This window comes from Sesamum indicum, linkage group LG1 (assembly GCF_026168435.1).
Source record: "Sesamum indicum cultivar Baizhima isolate 11 linkage group LG1, ASM2616843v1, whole genome shotgun sequence".
Taxonomy (NCBI): domain Eukaryota; kingdom Viridiplantae; phylum Streptophyta; class Magnoliopsida; order Lamiales; family Pedaliaceae; genus Sesamum; species Sesamum indicum.
This window is the reverse complement of record NC_142657.1, coordinates 14,424,224-14,443,619: the sequence shown is the minus strand read 5'-3', so window position 1 is coordinate 14,443,619 and position 19,396 is coordinate 14,424,224. Positions and strand designations below refer to the sequence as shown.

Genomic DNA, 19,396 nt, shown 5'->3' with positions numbered 1-19,396 from the left:
CTTTCTTTTTTTGAAATCGATTATAATTATATTATAAATTTCAATAATTAACAGTTAATATATTAATTATTAATATCAATTATTTATAATTAATTAACAATTATTATTATAATAGATCAATACCAACACATTAACGCAGGTCATGCAGCTCGAACGTATAGTGCAACTATCCGTGATGACTTACAGATGTATTACAATTGAACACGGAGACTTTTTGAACCTCAATTACGTCATATTGTGTTCCTGTTGAGTGATATTTACACAAATTCCAGGCTGCAACTTAACTCAGAAATAATTAATAAACAAAATTGATCATGCTTTTTGACTGCGACTAATCAGAATCAAAAGCCAATTACAAAAATGTGTGAAGCAAATCTTTGCACGTGGGACTTCCATTTAATTATTGATTAGGAGGTCACATGTTGGGCGATTTGTGGTTTAAGCATGCAACTAACACTTTTTTTAATTCGTAATTGCTTAATTATTAGAAATTAAATGAGGTGATTTAAATAGATCCACGTTCACATGCAGACGACCACTCAAAATTATTAGTAATCTATATGTAAATTGGATGTATTTAATTTATCAGACCTAGCTAATACATGTGGAATTGGACCTAATATCGGTTGATTTAGATGAGGGGATAAATGGCAGCAACTTGCATAAAATATTGAAACAATCATACCAAGAATTTAAAAATAATAAAAGCATATATGTGAACCCGTGATGAGATAGGAGTAGCCCATGATGCACTCCTCCCAAGCCATTGCAATTTGGATTTAGTCATACGTCACCAAAGTCTCCTCTATATTTATATTTTTAAGGGGACAGCTTAATAGTTTGAGATTCGAGATTTTTTTACTATGTTTAAATTTTGGGTGTTTATATTTGTTTGAAAAATTTAATTTGATGATTGATTTTGAAATTTTGAATTAACTGAAAATGAAAAAATAAAATTGGAAAATTAGTTAATTAGGGGTATAATAGTAATATTGAGATAGTTTTGAGTTGAGAGTGGGTAGTGATGTGATTAACGACACATTGGATGGTGATGGTGATGATGATGAATGCTTATCTGCAACAGAAGCAAACGAGAAAGAAAAATCAAATGGTTAGCCAACGACGTACAACTTGCCCAAACGATGTTGACTTTTTATAATTACAAGTTTGTGCGTGCCATGTCGGCAACATATGTTATATACCCAACTCAGGGACCACGACCACTAATTTTCGGAGATTCTTCAGTCTCATTCTATATTTTCTTGAATATTTCTCTTCATATATATACTATGATCACGAAAACTGTATTATTTATATATGCTGTTTTCTAAACTCGAATATTAGTTATGCATCTCTCTCCATATATATTTCTTTTCTTACTAGAATAATGTTACTGCAATAATTATTTCTTCAACTTTGACCCTAATTTCATAAATTCTTGTTGCTGTAAAAAAGAGATTCATTTCTCTTTTAGAGTGAAAGTTGGTGATTGATTTGTGAACAATCATGTAGACCCTAGGCCACCAGGGAATTCTTACTTTTTCCGGATCAATCAATCTCAAGACTAGTTAAAACTAAAGTACTAATGTGTGTGTATATATATATATATATAGTGTGATCACTACTTTTTTCTTCTTACAACCTTTGGAATTTTCGTCCAGGTTTATATATATATATATATATATATATATATTCTTGAGAAAACTTACATAAAAAAAAAGAAGATAATTGTTGTGTGATTCAAACACTATTTTAAGATTGAATTTGGGTATGAATAAATGTTCATCACATGGATATAGTGATTAATATATAGTATAGTTGGGAATAGGAATATTATGATGAAATCACAGGACATGTACAAGAGCACGAAAATAAAAAGAAGAAATGAATTAGCTGGGTAAAGTAGTCTAGAAGGTGGACATATTGGCACATTATATATATATATATATATAAACTCCACATTTTGAAAATTCAAAGTAACACTTTCATATACTAAAAACCATGAAATTGGGTAGAGAAAGTGTAATAAAAATAATAATAATTAGGGATGGGAGGGGATATGTGATGATTTATGTGGCACACACCCTACTACCCCTATACCCTATGTGTATATATATGTATATATACACATATGGTCCCAATTATTATTAATATAGCAGCAATTTCAAAGTCTCTCCCGTCAACAAAAGCGACTTCCCCTTGTTACAAACTTCTCCCACTTGCCCTCCCAATCCATAAAGACTGTTCCATCATTTTATTTGATTTCACGAGTTTTCAAATGTATACACATTCATACCTACATACATACATACAAACTAATTAATAGTGAAGATTACTTGCTTCGTAGTTTATAGATTTCTTTCTCGTAAGTACTTCACATGATTCAACCTTAAGAATATTCTCCCCACATTTGTATTTGAGCAAAATAGTGATATATATATATATATATATAATTATTTATAATGAGAATCGGGGTTTTTAATATATACCTAAATATTATACTCATGATAGTCATATGGTAAATTTACAATTTTGATTTTTTTTTATTTTATTCATATTTATTTACTACTATAGTCCGATTTATCATCTATACAAGTATACATGTCTACACAATAACGAATATTTAATATGTATATGATATAAGGTACATATACAACGATCAAGCAATCTATTTCGCATTTAGACAGGATTGATTTCAACAAAATAATAATAAAGATATATGCTTTAATTAGTGACATAATGTTAGAACAAGTTGTGGTTTGTCTTAATTTAGTTTAGGAAAATTGTAAGATATGGGTTTTGGGTAGATATGCGTGGATGTTCATAAACCAAGAGACTTTTGCATTTACTTAATCCAAATGCATCATGTTATGTTGATTTAAATGAGAAGTAGTTGGGGAAGTCACAGTTTTCTTGCATGATGGGACTTTGGATCATTAAACTAGCAATTGCCTCATCTAATTATTAATAAGTCTTCTATCTCGGACAAGAAACCCATGTCCCAAATTCTTTGTGACAGCGACACTGCCAGCTTTCGCTTTTCTCTTTTATGTTCCCCTCCTCATTTTTCTTTCTTTCTTTTTTCTTTTAATTGATTAAAATTAATCTTAGGTTACAATTTCAATAATTCTATTTTCACTTTTCGTAAATCAAATCAGGTTTTTCTCTTACATCTATTTCTTTTGATAATTGAGAAAATGAGCGTGTCTCGGCGCAAGAATTGTCTCTCTCTAGACCTATGGAATGGATTTGAAATTCATCTACCAACAACTTATCGAAAAAGAAATATTCAATCAGTTGTTAATCGATATAGAATGAAGTATCACAGTCATTAATTTCTTCATAAAATGATTCTTCTTTTCGAATTAGGATAAAATTTAATATGTTTTTTTTGGCTTTAATTTACTTGTGTCTGCTCAATATGTATTAAAGAGTAAAGCTTTTGATAATAATAATTTAAATTGGAATGATGTGACGTGGTAGGTTGACCGAAAAGCTGGGTCTTCTTCCACTTCGATGCAGTCAAAGATATACCTTAATTTTCTCTATTTAGTTTCTCTGTTTACAATAATAATAATAATTATTACTATAATTATCTCTTTTCATTAAAGAGTGGAGTATTAATGAGAAAGCGTTATCGCATCGGTTACGTATGGGCGCAGAAGAAAATCGTGCTACCAACAAAATACTTGTCAAAGTTGAGACAATCATACACTACTCCTTTGCGTCCCTTTTCTCCGAGAAGAATGTGGTAAGCAAAACAATAAGGCTAAATTATGTTGTCATCTTTTCTAATTACCTAAATACCCTCTACCTTTTTATAAAATTATTAATACATTTTAATATCTTAATTATAATTATAAATACATCCCTATTTAAGGGTGAAATTTTACATAATATGTACATTACAAAGGGTAAATAATATTTGATTCCTAGACCTAGTATATATGAGGATTGTTAATATAATTTTTCATAATAAAATAAAATTATACTTTTGAGAATAGTTATAGCCTCAAATCACTATATAATATTTTATAATTGTAGTGGCTTAGGTATAATAATTGCTTGATTTTCAGTTAAAATTGAAAAACGTGTTTAAATTAAATCATTAACAACTCGTTGATAAGAACCAGCACTTTTAGCATATGCTGTATGCATTCCATTCTCCTTCAATCCAAAAAATAATATAACAAATGAAAGTATATAGTAGCAAATTTCAAATCAAACTTGCAACAATACATATACTTAAATAAAATGAGATTAAACCAACATGCAATGTCCAAAATTTCATATGTCATCATCACCTAGTGACTCGTGCCTAAAACCTGTACACATGTTTGGAAATACTATTACGAGATAATATTATATATATAACTTGTCCAATTAAAGAGCTACAATAAAAAATAATAATAATTCTTAGCAAACCAAAAATCAAAGATTCGCATCATGAACGAGCCAACATTGATATATTTAATTGGTGGGGTGAGGGTAAAGTCGCATTTTAGTCGGTGAGATTGATGTGGCGTTCCCATCTGTGCATGCACGGTCATATATGAAGTCATCTCCAACTGAAAAAAGAAATACTAAAAATTAAATCCTAGAGAGTTGGAAATGCGCTTTTGGTTGTGGAAACGAATAGATATAATTATCCAGTGATTTGAGATGACCATCCAAGATTATTTTCTGACGAGTGATATGTAGCAGCAGATATGGATAAACCCATGCCTTTTCATTTGTGGGATTAACTGATCATGATCAGCTGGGGTAATTCATCATGACATGTAATCTTTCATATTCTATATAATTAAGTGTCGTTTCTTTCCATAATTTTAATATAAAATACTAGAATTAGACCTAACATTTTTAATTAATGTTTTACTTTTCATTTTATTTAACTAAAATGCCCTATATATTTAGATATATATATATAGTGTGCGCGCGCGTGCAGAAGCAATTAAATTAATTATAAACGTGCCCTTCCAAAATAGCAACAGCCAAGGGTTTGGCTGCTAAATACAAATGATTGTGTTTAAATTGATTCGATTATATAACCTATCTGTGTATAATTTTATTCCACTTATTAATTAAATTATAACGTATTTGATGGTTGAAATACGTACACCAGCATAATAGTTCTAGTTTCATGAAGATAATGATAACTATGGTTGCTGACTAAGAGAACCACAAGACTAATTGATCTAGATTAGTAGTTTTGATAAAAAGATCATATAATTAAGGATTAGTTAATAATCCTCATGTTAAATGATGATTTTAACTATTATTACGCCAACTATATGAACAGAACAGCAAGTGATGAGGCCTTATAGATAATTTAGAATAATTAATAATGACATTGGGTTATCATCATCTACAATAAATTAATGTTTGTTAGGATTTGATTTGTCCCACTTCAAATCTGTGGACAGTACAAAGAACATGAGTGACTTAAGGTGATCACTAGATTAATATATAATCCCTTTAGCGAATGGATGATTCCCGAAGAGGAAAGGCCATCATTAAAAGATACCCACAACTCTATGTATAATCTCTTTTTGCTGCTTCCAGATATAAAAATATCGGTAGAGAAAAAGAGACAGAACATAATCAATAAATTACAACCAGTGGTATATAATTATGGGACCCCAATAGTTGGAGCTGTACCGTAAGCTCCCATTGTATTTATATGTGTTATGTCGATCTATTTAGTGGGAATTCTCGTATTTAAACTCTATTTTCTATAAATAATCTAGGGCCAACAACGGCCGTAAACGCGAGTAGAAATTAGTCTCGAGTTCAGTAAACTTAATAATAAAATGAATCAGTAAAGAATAGCATCTCTATAAAAAAAAAATTACATTTGAGGTAATATCGAAATGGTAAATTCCGACCATATATATACAATTTTTTTAAGAAAAAATATTAGACATTATCAATTTTTCCTTGTACATGTAGGGATCAAATTTTTTGATTTATTTTGAATAAAATATGAGAGACCAAACTCTCAATGTTAGAATAGGAAACCTGAAATATTTATAGGTCAATTTATTAGATGAAATCCCATTACATTTATGTAATTTTTGGTAATCAAACACTCTTGTTATTAGTAATACCGCGGGGTGATGGGGCGGAATTGCAGGAATGGGAAGAAATATGATAAAAACATAAATTACAATAATTTTTTTTTAAAAATTTGTTATAATTATAAATTAAAATATTCCTCTATCGAAAAAAATAGTGGGTATGTGGTCTCATGTGAAAGTCCAACATATTCACGCGTCGCCTCCCACCTGTAAGGAGAGGCACTAGCATGGATACATCTAATGCACACGTGCCGTGCCACAACACCTACTAATTCACATGAAATTGTATGAACCAAATTAATATTCTAATAATCACAATTCATTTGGCACCCTAACCACCATCATAATTTATTAATATTCATATGTATTATGACCCAAACCAGAGTCTCAAATTTTTCTGCCATCCATTACTAATTATATGCATTAACTAAATAGTGATACGTGTACCATGGCAACTAAATAGTAATATACAACTCCTTGTTAGAAGTAGGGAAATTTGCCTTTTTCATTTCATATGTCAGGGCCTTTTTTAATTTAATTTTATTTATTATAATTTTTTCATATTACGTGTCATAATTTGAGAATTCTCTCAATTGTAATTTTCATTCAATAATCAACAGAGTCATTAGTAGGCTGTTACGGGGGTATGTGCTTTCTCTGTTAATTATTGAATGAAAATACATATGAGGGATAAAATTGAAAAAAATTTCATGTTACAGAATGAAATGTGAGAAAATCACGACAAATATAACTAAATTAAGAAAGGCTATGCGACAAAAAATTCAGTTTTTCCTGAGAAGTATTTCATGAGTATTATAGTATGATAAGATGTGCAACTCAGGTAAAATTGCAATTTTGCTCCTGTAGGATACGAGGTATTGTATTTTGTCCCATACTTTACAGGATTAATATTTTTAATTCCACAGGATTAAAGCAGTTGTAGTCTCAATGCCTAACAAATTTGTACCCACATAATTAGTGCATGAGATCATCTACAATGTTCTTTAATCTTATGAGATAAAAATTATTGATCCTGTTAAGTACAAAATCAAAAGTGCAAATTTTCATATTTTATGGGACTAAAATTACAATTATGTCTACAACTCCACTAGTGGCATAAAACTATTGAGGAAATAATTAGACGCGTTGTTGAATGGGACCAATAATCCAGGCAAATGGTGCAATACTAAGGCTGGGATTGGTTTGTATCTCAAGTTGCAAGTGTGGGGGCCTATTGAGATAAGGAGGACTAGCATCCGTACACATTTAGTTCATTATATTTGTATGTTTCTCCTTTTCATGTTACTCACCATTATTGACATTGGAACTAAGGTTTTGTTGTAGCAGCCCACAGTTAGTGAGATTTTCAATCATGAAACTAGATGCTGGACAACAAAACCATCCTGCTACAATTTAACAGTTTTACCCTGAAAAAATTAAAAAATAAAAATAATTATGCATGTATATATATATCATGTGTGTTAACTATAACTATGATTTTCAGAGCTCACCTACTGTTACTAAAAATTGTTTTATACATATATACGTATAAATATATGAATTTCAGTACAAGATATAGTCTGGTTTGGAAAATATATGTGGAGTACAATAATGTGTATTAGTGTCCAAAAATGATTGAAAAATGAACTTAACTAATAAAACAAAAGAGGAGGAATGAAATCATGGGAGTGAGGTTGTTGCATGAGGGGAAATTGTTGTTGGATGAGGGTTTTTGTCTTAAAGTCTATCCACACTTCATTAACAGTGGCCCATGCATCCCCATCCCATCCCATCCCATCCCAGTGGAGAAGATTGTTACCCCCCTCCCCTTGTCTCAATTTTTCTTCCTTTTTTATCTTATCTGATGTTGATACTTCTATGCTTTATTATTTGTTGTCTGCTTTTATTACACCAATTGCACTCCACATAAACTTCCCCACACGCACACTCCTGAATGCTCTATTAATACGGTTCTTTTTCTTTAATATGCAATTATTATATTATTCAATAAAATCAAATTCACAAATTGAATTAATACATCAGCGATGTAAATCAACGAATGCATTCAAATGAGAGAAAGAAACAAAAAGCTGCTGTGAAAGTAGACATACAAACACATTTGTCGAACTCGAACTCATGGCCGCATCAACTTTACCAATCAAAAAAATATGTGATTAATTCATATGTATATTTTTTTAGTTGGGTGATGAATTAGTTTGTCAGAACAGTGTATTTTGAAACAACTTTTAGTTTATATGGTGCAAATGTATTTATACGAAGGTGTGTGTATAGTGTGTGTACAGGGGGAGACCATGCTGAGGTTCAGGAAAGCTCAGGGGGGATGAACTTACTAAAACAAGGTCCACAGTCATGTGAATCCCATCAACTTGTTCTCCTTATCTTTTACCCCACCTCACATACCACCCCCACAACACACACTGACACCTACACATACCCTTTTTACTATACATACATAACATATTTGTTTACCTCAAATTCAAATTAATTATATAATATAATTTTAAAAAAATAATTGATTGCACACAAATATAATGTTGTCACTTACTATCTAACTTTTTTTTTTAACAATACGTCATTTCACAGGTGAGTACAGCACATTTAATTTATTTATCTATGTTATTATATTAAGCCTAAGTCCCCTAAAGTAACTTAATTTGGCTTGTCACATATGAAAATTTTAAAATATCCTTATACTTTAACAATTTACAACATCAATCTAGTGTGGCAAATGTGGAATTTTAAAATACCCCACCTTTATCTCTATATTATTTTCTACCTATGATTGTATAAATTTTTAATAATAAAATTCTTATTCAAATTAATTATAAAATAAATTTAATATATTTGTTACGTAATTAATCACTTATTTTAAATTATAGATTCATTATACGATAAATATATTCACTCATCATATAATTAATTTAAATTAAATTAAAATTAGAATGTCCTTCATATGTCCTGTACCGGCAGTAATTATTAGATTCTAAGAGGGTGGTGGTATTCAATATCCCAAGTCGCTTCGTCCCACAAGTTTGAAAAGATATATTCAAAACTTGTGTATGTGGAGAAAGTTGATTAGAGTTTAGGACCCCCAACTCCCCACCATCTCATGAATCTTCCTAGTTCCTTACCGTCTCAAAGGGTTGACCCACCTCACCCACATCTCCATTTCTTCTATCAAGATTTGTACCATATGCAACTACTTTATGGAGTTGTATTTTCATTATAATATTTTCCACACAAAACTTGGGGCAGATCTTATATATACTCACCCCTTGTCTCCACACCTCATCTCATAATTCAAACTTCTCATTCTGTCCCATCTGTACCTATCCTCCAACAATACCATACTATCATTTTCTCTTCACACCAGAATGGATGCAAGCAGCGCAGATGAAAGCACAACCAGTGACTCCTTATCAACCACGCCCTCGCCCATCAAGCCGCCGGAGATCAGTCTCTGCCGCATGGGCAGCGGCACCAGCGTGATCATCGACGCGGAAAACGGAGTCGAAGCGGAGTCTAGAAAGCTGCCCTCATCGAGATTCAAAGGCGTAGTCCCTCAGCCTAATGGCAGGTGGGGTGCACAAATCTACGAGAAGCACCAAAGGGTCTGGTTGGGCACTTTCAATGAGGAAGAAGAAGCCGCCAGAGCTTACGACACTGCCGCGCAGCGGTTCCGGGGCCGGGACGCCGTCACTAACTTCAAGCCATTGGCGGAGAAGGAAGACGAGATCGAAGCCGCTTTCTTGAGCTCCCATTCGAAAGCCGAGATTGTTGACATGCTCAGGAAACACACGTACAATGATGAGCTGGAGCAAAGCAGGAGAAACTACGCCGGGAACAAGATGGCGAAAGACGGCCTCTTCAGCCTATCCAGCGGCGGCGGCGACAGGGCGTTGAAAGCCCGAGAACAGCTCTTCGAAAAGGCGGTGACGCCTAGCGATGTGGGCAAGCTTAACAGGCTTGTGATCCCCAAACAACATGCAGAAAAGCACTTCCCTTTGCAGAACGGAAACAATTCGAAAGGAGTTCTATTGAACTTGGAAGACAAAGGGGGCAAAGTATGGAGATTTCGTTATTCATACTGGAACAGCAGCCAGAGCTACGTCCTGACAAAAGGGTGGAGCCGGTTTGTGAAGGAGAAGAATTTGCGGGCCGGCGACATTGTGAGTTTCCAGCGATCAACCATCCCGGACAAGCAGCTTTACATTGATTGGAAACCAAGGAACAATGGATCCAATGCCGCAGCAATCGGGCTGTCAGGCCTTGTTCAGCCCGTTCAGATGGTTAGGCTATTTGGAGTAAACATATTTGAAGCGCCAAGAAACGGTGGCGACGCCGCCGCCATTGATAGTTGCAGCGGGAAAAGGCTTAGAGAAATGGAGATCTTGGGATTGGAGTGCAGCAAGAAACAAAGAGTAATTGACGCCTTGTAACATTTAATTTTAACCTTTTTCTTTTTAGTTGTAATCGGTTCTTGTTGTTGATTTGAAGTGGTAGTGAGTACTGTAGATGATGTTTTATGTTGGGGAATGGGATGGCGTTGTTGGAATCAAGATGGGAAAAAGGGTTTGCAATTGTACAGTACAGTGATCAGACAAAAAACAGAAGAAGGGTAGCTGAAGAACTTAGGTGGAGAAAGAAATATTGAAATACCAAAAAATATTAATTTTGTTTGTTTCAAGAATTTCAACCGTTGAGACAGAGTTATCAGCTGCTGCTATTATTATTGTATGACTTGGTATTGGTCAGGTTTTCTTTTCAAGCAGCCAATGCTTTTTGCACATTGTTTTGCTTTCCAAAAATATCTAGTGGTTGGCGTGCTATCACCACCTTATCCCATTTCTCACATATATTTATATATATATATATATATAGTATATAGTTTCAAATTATCATTTTATTTTATTTATATACTCAAACTATATATATCTAAGAGAATACTTTATACGTAAAAGAATCACATATAATTATAATGGATTTCGAAATATATTTATATAAACATTCAAGATTTGGGGAGGCATCAAAGGCAAAGACACACCAAGCATATGCAATTCTTTTTTCCTAAAAATAATTAGTAGTAAGATTGAAGAAATATGAAAAATTATTATCTCAATCATAAATTAATTATGCTATAAATGTACCTGCTATATAATTAATTCATGTTGTATCAAACTGGACTTAAATTAAAAAATTTCCAAAAAAAATACATAGGCAATTGGCATGGAATAGTGGTGGGTTTTGGGCATGAGGAGAATAATAGAATCATATTCTTGCAACTTGTTCATATGTGACCAAGAATTGTATGACAACTTGTTTTTTGAGCATCCGAGTTGTTATTCAAGTCCGGACAAATAATCATAACCCCACATTACAATGGACTTTTGTGTTGTATCGATAGAGCCGTAGTTTGCACGGTTAAATCTAAGAAGAGTAGCCTCAACTTGGTTTTAGATTTGGGCTTTCGAATAGGATCAAAGGGTTGGCCCACTCCAATATTTGGAACGGACTTCAATTTTCTTGGCCAGGGCGTGAACAAATAATTTGGTTTAGGCAAGTCCAACACTCAGGTCCCAGTTATGCAATTAATATTAATGCAAAAATATAAATAATTTTATTTATGATCAAATTATCCTTATACATATTTACACATATTAGTGCATGTAAGGAGGTATTTCATTTTTCTTATAAGGGTAGTTTTGTTTCTAAAAAATATTTGACCTGCAATAGGTTAGGTAGATCAATCAGAGATAAATATAGTTTTTACTGTTTTTTTTTTTTTACTAATATCAGCAAATTTCGTAAATTTTAACTAATAAAAAAATCTATTTGTTGAACAAAAATATATGAAAACAAATCATAGGGAGTTTATATACCAAATATTAGGGAATATCGATATAATTATTCCAAATCATAACCCATCTTTCCCACGGCACAAACAAAAAGAAAAGAAAATAAAGAAATTACATTGTCATTGATAAAATGTATTTATCAAGAAGATTGATTTGCCCTTTTCAAACCTAAAAACTAGAAATGATGACAAGAATCCATCCATTTACGATTTTATATATATTTGTTACTCAAAAAATGAGGTTTTATTTTGACCAAATCTTTGAAGGGCATCCAAATAAGCCTGAATCCTAAAATGTTGATCCTCAAACTGATTTGCTTAAGAATTTTTTCATTTTCAAAACGTTGATCATCTCACTATAAATATTTTGTATAGAGCTACTTAGCAAGAGAAGTCGAGAAGACAACAAGATATTCTCCTTCACATCATATCAGTGCAAAGCTATGAAAGAAATTCAGACATCTCACTAGCTCTGCACGGATTTACTATATTATTGCCTTGCCTTTCTGTCCTGCCCAAATTTGAGTATGCTCACTCAGCAGCACATCAAGACATGGTTAGGTTCTTGCATTGCATTTAGGTCCTCATTTTTTCTGTGTCGTCTGTCTTAATTTTGTCTTCATCTATTGATCATCTCCCTGTAAAATACGGATTGCATCATGCTGTCACCGTAATTAATTTATTATTTCCATCACATCTGCAGACACGACTGCAGTTTTGTTTATGGATCTGATATGGGCTAGCTAGAATCTTGATCCAAATATGTCGTATGAATTATTTGAATCCGGACATATATATCCAGATGACGACACTTATTTTCTTAATTTCTTCTGTCATCTCTATTATTTTATTGTGGGTTGATAATAAATGATGAGGCCTATTAATTTGAACCTACTCCTGCAGAACACTCAACATTTATATATATATTATATAGCCAAGTGTTGTAGCTGATGGTTTGGTAAGTTTTGTCTCTTACATTCAGTAGTTGAGCACTTCTAATTCAAGTGATTATATGTAACATTCTCTATTGTAACTTTGAATTTCTTGTGTGATGGGAAAATTATATTCCTTTTGCTTTGTATTTTAGAATCAATATATTTTTTTATTACAGTAGTTAAACATGATTTTTATTAATAATTTCATAAATTGTAGAAACTATCACTTTAGTTAATTTGATCACTTCATTAGATTTTGAGGAAAAGAGAGTTTAAGGACAGATGAAAAGTATACTGACCTTAAAATATGAAACAAAAAATACTATTTCTCTATTGTACAAATTATTTCTCATTTATCAGCTGTGTATACTTCTATCTGGTTAAGGAATATTGTCCTCTACTCATTTTTGTTTTTGGTGATAATATACAAATAAGATCAAATAATTAATGCTTGTATGAATTGTTCAGATATTATTTGAGTTGAACATGAAAGTTCAAATACGAAATAGCATAAATTAGTGATAAGATTGCTATAATTATTGTCCTCTTTCTAAGTAACAAAAAAGAAGGCACATTTGTAAAAGTAATTATGTCAAATTAGTAGTTTTATAGATGAATTTAATTTTATCATTGGAGCTCACTTGCATTCATTTATAAGGACATGAAAATTGTATGCTAATCAAGAATTTATTGTGATTCTCCAATTAAGTTCAAAATGTTTTAAAGGGAAAAGAATTATTTGGACACAACAAAAGAAACATGTGAGACTAATTAGCCATTAGATTATTTCATAATTAAATCAGACATACCGACCGCCAACGTTGACTATTCCCACCGACCGATGCTCGTGTGAGTTTCCACATGGTACAACCACGTGCATCCCTGCCCTTCTTCTCTAATGGATTTCTTATCAAATTTCTCCAATCAATTTATTCACCAACTCTACATCATTTACATAAATTCCAACACATCTTTGTGTATATATGCATAGTCGCATCATTCACCCCCAAGTACAACTCCCGTAAGCACGCACCTTCTCTTCTAGTCCGCATTAATGGCTTGTACCAACACCCTGAAAGTGAAAGCAATTACTTACAAGAGTAGCGTAGCAGCTTCTGCTTTCCAATCAAAGGGAAAGGGAGTGCTGGCTCTTGATTTTTCGGCTTCTCTCTTGACAAAAGATTTCAAGATTTCCACTACTAATTATCCCAAAAATTCCAACACCTCAAGATTCTCCAGAGGTCTCAGCACACAAGCATTTTTCTGGAGAAAACCAAGATCAGATGATCAGTCTTCAAGACCAAGTAAGTAAAATTTCCAAGTTTTTTACATTATTTTCTCCATGCTAAAAAATCCCAGTTTAGAGATGCAAATTCTATTGTATTTTGTATAAATCAATTAATTTTGTCTGATGATATTCTACCAATATATGTATATATATATAATTAAGATTAGCATTTATAATCTTTCAGCTAAGGTTCAAGAACTATACGTGTACGAGATGAACGAGCGAGACCGTGGCAGCCCCGCATACCTTAAACTAAGCCAGAAAGAGGGGAAATTCCTGGGAGACCTGGTGCCCTTCTCCAACAAGCTCTACTCCGGCGACCTGCAAAAACGACTAGGAATAACGGCGGGTTTGTGTATGTTAATCCAAAACTTCCCGGAGAAGGGAGACAGATATGAGGCCGTGTACAGTTTCTATTTTGGAGATTACGGCCATGTAACTGTGCAGGGCGCGTATCTGACATACGAGGACACGTACCTGGCCGTGACAGGCGGCTCAGGTGTGTTTGAGGGTGTCTATGGACAAGTTAAACTGCAGCAGATTGTATTTCCGTTTAAGCTCTTCTACACGTTTTATTTGAAGGGGATCAAGGATTTGCCGGCCGAGCTTGTGGTTAAGCCGGTGGCCCCCACTCCGGCGGTCGAGCCCTCAGCGGCTGCTAGGGCTGCTGAACCTCATGCCACAATTGCTAATTTCACTACTTGATCGATATTGTAGTCTCACTAGTTACACACAAGATCCATATGTTTCATTTTGTATTCAGCACTTTGAAAACTCTTGAGGGAGTCTACCTGCTGCATTTGGGATACTATATTTTTGCAAGAATTTTAATAATTTCAACAAACCTAATTAAAAGTGAAGATATTATTCGATTGCCAACATCCAAAGATTTGACGTATATGAGGTAATCTTGAATGAATGATTACGTAGTGTTGCACACTAAGCTATAATATACAAATCGTACGGGCTTGACCGTATAGACAAGACAGACTCAACGGACGTACAGATTCTTGATGTTATGCATGTTCATCAACTACAGTTCTGTAGTCATATATATATATACTCTAATTTCGTTTTGATATATTTTTGTTGAAGTTCGTCTGTCGCAAAATTGACAAGAAGTCACGCCCTGAGAGAGAAGGGGACCATGAAAATGTATTTATTTTGCTTATAAGCTCATCAGGTACTACTACGATTCAGGTCAGACAGCTACTTCTCTTCGCCTACATACATATGTTTTAGATGTTGTATTAATTTGTCCACATTCACAAGTTTCCATGGGAGTAGTGGCAATTTCTAGGCCAAGACAAAGCTGAGATCGATGTAGAGTATAAAGTACTAAAATGAAGAGAACTCAAGTAAAATCATGGGAATTAAGGGGGTATTTACATTCATCCAGCAATGGCTCCTCACACAAATCTAGATTACTTGATCACGTTCTAATCAAGACTTCAATAGATTGTGAAGAAAATTAAGTTAATTTGTTTCAATTAACAATTAATACACATTGTATAGCTGAAACGTACGTATATTGATTAATTAATTGCCGCCTTCTAATTAACTCTTCAAAATACATAAAAATTTCATCCTTAATTATGACTTGTACAAGATTAATCATTAGTCTGATCAAGAACTAACACTTATCCTAAAATAAAATTTAATATCTTACCATTTCCTAAAACAAATTAATTTATAAAATATATAACTTAATCAATATGTGTTCTTTAATTATTATAAATTTTATTCCAAAACCCTCTAAATTACATCACACTTAAATCAACGTAAAATAAGAAAAAAGATATATCTACCTGCAGCTGAAACTCAAATATTATAAGTTGTTCTAATCACATTAAAACAAAAGTTTGAAGGACAAAGAGAAACAACAATAATTTTGAAACCCGTAGAATAATAATTAATATGCACAAATACCATAATTTTGAAACCCATCATTCCCTTTTCATCACTTGAAAAAAAAAGAAAAAAAAAGTCAAATGTGAATCCCTACAGAGATTTTTTTTCTATAATTAAGGACGTAGCAACTTAATGACTCAAAAGCTCTACGCAACCCCATTTTTGAATCTATCAACATAATTTGGCTATTTAAGGTTTCTGATAAAGGCAGAGAAATGAAGATATCTCCGCTCTATTTTGAATCACAAATCAAGAGATCTGGGAAATTAAAAAAGATATTACATACACACATATTGCAATTAGATGTGAGTGATAACATGCATGAATTGATGAGGTGGATGTGAATCACACAAAGAAAAAGGGAAGAAATGGGAAAAAGATTGACGCATGCATGCATGCATGCCCAAATCAATCGATTGCAATTTGCACATACATAAATACAAAAGCGGCACATAAATAAAGAGACAGAGGAAAAAAACTTAGGGATGAGAACAAAACGAAAAGACAAAGGGAGGGGGAAAAAGGGCAGCCAAAAAGGGGCTTGACAGGATGGTGACACTGTCAAGTTATGGTGTAAGAAGACATGCACAATGTATATGTTGTTGGTATTAGGGTGGGTTAATAAAGAAGGGAAGCACAGTGGCCTGGTTCTGAAACATGTTATGTAGTATGTGTTTGTTGTTGGTCTGAAAAGGTTAAAAAAGGTAATCCTTTGGGTGAAACCCCAAAAACAGAAACTTCCAGTGGTCCATTGTTACCCACTGACAAAGGGGCTCCATCAAAGTGTTAGTAGTTCTAGTCGAAGCTCAGATAAAGAATTGATAAACCAAGACTCAGGCCCTCGCTCTTCCGTCAAGACTGATCACTCATCAGTGATCATCCACCACCTACCACTGTGTGTTTTAGTGTGTGTGTGTGAGAGAGAGAGAGAGAGGTAAAGAAATCTTGAGTGTGTGTTCTGAAAGAAATCTATGGCAAAATGCAAGCTAATGAACAGTAGATTCTGAGACTGTACCACACTGCAGAAATGTCTGTGGCTTCTGCCAATTTTTTCTCAGTGGGCTGAATTCACTTGACCAAAACTATGCACCCTCTCTAACTTTTCTCTCTAATTCTACAATCTTTACCTTCTCTCTGCAGCCTCCACCCCCCCCCCCCCAACACACACAGAGATATATTTGAATTACAAAAAGAGACTTTAATCAGATGCTAATTGAACTGCCACTTCGAACATTAATGCATATAGAACCATGGCTTTCACTATACTATTTGTCTTCTCTCTCCACACACACACACACTAGATGCCAAAGAGTCACTAATCAATATCAGTTGGTGCGTAGAAAATGACACTAGCAACACAAGTTCACATGTTTGATGATGATCAGTGCACCATTAACTTCAGCCTCCATTTTTACTAGTCCTAATTCTCCTCCTCCTCCTGTTCTTCTTCTTCTTCCAACTCTTCCACATCAACATGATCGTATGAGTACAAATTCTCACTGTGTGGCGCATGGCCTTGTCCAAATGCCCGCACATGATCCTTCAATGACCTCTTGTGCTTGAAATCCGAACCGCAAATGCAAAACCAAAGCTTCCCACAGTTCTTCTCATGCGTGCGCCAGTCGCCCCGCACGGCGAATGGCTTACCACACTTACGGCAGCCGAAGGGTTTTGACCCATGCTTGCGTTTGTAGTGGGTTTGGAGGGTCCTGAAATCCTTCAAGGGCTTCGATCTTGGGTGGTCTATGTTGTTCTTGCAACCCTCGGCGCAGCAGTAACATGGCAGCCTCAGAATTGAGGAGGCCGGTTTTGTCCCTCTCAGAGACTCCGGGCCCTTCCGGTATTCTGAACCGTGCCCCCACATATGCATCTGCTGAGTGCAAATAGACAAAATTAAGGGAAAAAGACGAAGAATTATGTAACACTGTGTAAGAAAGAAATAATTACCTAGAATTTACCAGCAACCTGTAAACTAAGCAGATGACTAGTTGGTGAATACTAATTGTAATTCAAAGTTTAAAATTTCCCAAAAGAGAACAAATTAAAAGGCAAAGTTTAATTTCTACTCGTTTATGTTGTCATGAACCGATAAATTAAGAACCCTACAAGTTGGCTTGAAGAAAATTTGAACACCAAGAAAACAAGAAATATGCACACAAACCAACAGAAAACATGCTTAAAACCCTGAATGTAGCACTAAAACTCGCAAAAACTTTATTCCAGTAAAGTTTGATGCTTGGAAACATCGATGGGGCGAACTGAAAGGAAGATGAAGTGACATATATGTCGGAGAAACAAAGATGAATATTCCGCAATCAAGAACCTGCATGTTGTTGTATCTGTTGAAAGTTTTGCTGCATACAGAACAAGAAAACTGTGTAGGGCCAACAAGGATTTGAGCCGGGGTTGGAATCCAGTACTGTCCTTCTACAAGACCCGCAATTTCGCTAGGGTTTCCTTCTGCTATGGCTAGTGATGGAGAAGCACTCGGTGGGCCAATATGAAGAGCCACAGTCACTCCATTTTCACAGCTAGGGTTTTGCAAGTGATCCTGCCCCTGCTTGTACGCAGCGAAGCTGGGGTGGTACTTTTGCTGGCGGTGGTGTTGGCCTGGAGGGCCGAGAGAGAGCAAAGTGGAGCAGTCAATTTCATCTTCTTCATCAGCTTCCAAGTTGTAGAAGCTCTCACTGGAAGATATGTATGGTAAAGAATGATGAGTTTGCATGCTGATTCTCTCTACTCTACCTTAATTCTATTACTATATATATATATTTCTGGAGATTTTAGGATAGCAAGATGTTTAGGTTTCGGTGGAGGAGGCAAGTTTCAGGACTAACTACACAATTCTTGTGCTTATATTATATGCATATATATGTAGACTTTCTGGAATCAGGACATGCATTCAATTCCCTAAGATTTTGTAGAAATTAAAAAAAAAAGATTAAATTGGAAGTGAAAAGAATAAATAATACAAATTTATAATATACTAATGTAAGAACGTAATTAATTATATTATAGTGTGTGTGTGTGTGTGTGTAATTTTCTTGATTTTGTATGTATATATGTAGACTGTAGAGTGAGGGGGCCGTGTGTGTGTGCACGTGGAGGGGTGAGAGATGAGGAGGTTGGAAATTTTGGCGTGTTTGGATGTGGAGGAGACAAGGGATAGGCAAAGAAAGGAAGAAAAATGCATAGAAGAGTGTACCAACACTACATGGTTTGCCTCACAAATCACAATGCTCATTTTCCCAAACTTGGCCTTTTTTTAGCCCTTGTCATTTCAAATTCTTTAATTTTCCTATCTGAT

The 19,396-nt window shown here is 34.1% G+C and overlaps 3 protein-coding genes across 3 annotated transcripts; 2 read left to right on the top strand and 1 right to left on the bottom strand.

The window, feature by feature from the left end:
- Positions 1-9,377: 9,377 nt before the first annotated feature.
- LOC105161286 (AP2/ERF and B3 domain-containing transcription factor RAV1) lies at positions 9,378-10,888 on the top strand. Its single transcript, XM_011078932.3, has one exon. The coding sequence runs from the start codon at positions 9,476-9,478 to the stop codon at positions 10,538-10,540; it is 1,065 nt and encodes a 354-aa protein (XP_011077234.1). The 5' UTR covers positions 9,378-9,475; the 3' UTR covers positions 10,541-10,888.
- Positions 10,889-13,823: 2,935 nt separating this feature from the next.
- Positions 13,824-14,986, top strand: LOC105162178 (allene oxide cyclase, chloroplastic). The gene is made up of 2 exons (XM_011080147.3): positions 13,824-14,194; positions 14,363-14,986. Exons 1-2 carry the CDS (start codon positions 13,945-13,947, stop codon positions 14,881-14,883), a joined length of 771 nt encoding a protein of 256 aa, XP_011078449.2. The 5' UTR covers positions 13,824-13,944; the 3' UTR covers positions 14,884-14,986.
- Positions 14,987-17,299: 2,313 nt separating this feature from the next.
- DOT5 (C2H2-like zinc finger protein) lies at positions 17,300-19,108 on the bottom strand. The gene is made up of 2 exons (XM_011078921.2): positions 18,413-19,108; positions 17,300-17,959 (listed from the first exon to the last, which is right to left on the bottom strand). The coding sequence occupies exons 1-2, from the start codon at positions 18,812-18,814 to the stop codon at positions 17,510-17,512; spliced, it is 852 nt and encodes a 283-aa protein (XP_011077223.1). The 5' UTR covers positions 18,815-19,108; the 3' UTR covers positions 17,300-17,509.
- Between the last annotated feature and the right edge of the window lie 288 nt (positions 19,109-19,396).

Excerpts from the sequence above, each read along its gene's own strand:
- DOT5 (XM_011078921.2), bottom strand. The coding sequence starts at position 18,814 with ATGCAAACTCATCATTCTTTACCATACATATCTTCCAGTGAGAGCTTC. Across the intron at positions 17,960-18,412 it reads ACAGATACAACAACATGCAG|ATGCATATGTGGGGGCACGG; the intron begins GTTCTTGATTGC and ends TGCACTCAGCAG.
- LOC105161286 (XM_011078932.3), top strand. The coding sequence starts at position 9,476 with ATGGATGCAAGCAGCGCAGATGAAAGCACAACCAGTGACTCCTTATCA.
- LOC105162178 (XM_011080147.3), top strand. The coding sequence starts at position 13,945 with ATGGCTTGTACCAACACCCTGAAAGTGAAAGCAATTACTTACAAGAGT. Across the intron at positions 14,195-14,362 it reads TGATCAGTCTTCAAGACCAA|CTAAGGTTCAAGAACTATAC; the intron begins GTAAGTAAAATT and ends ATAATCTTTCAG.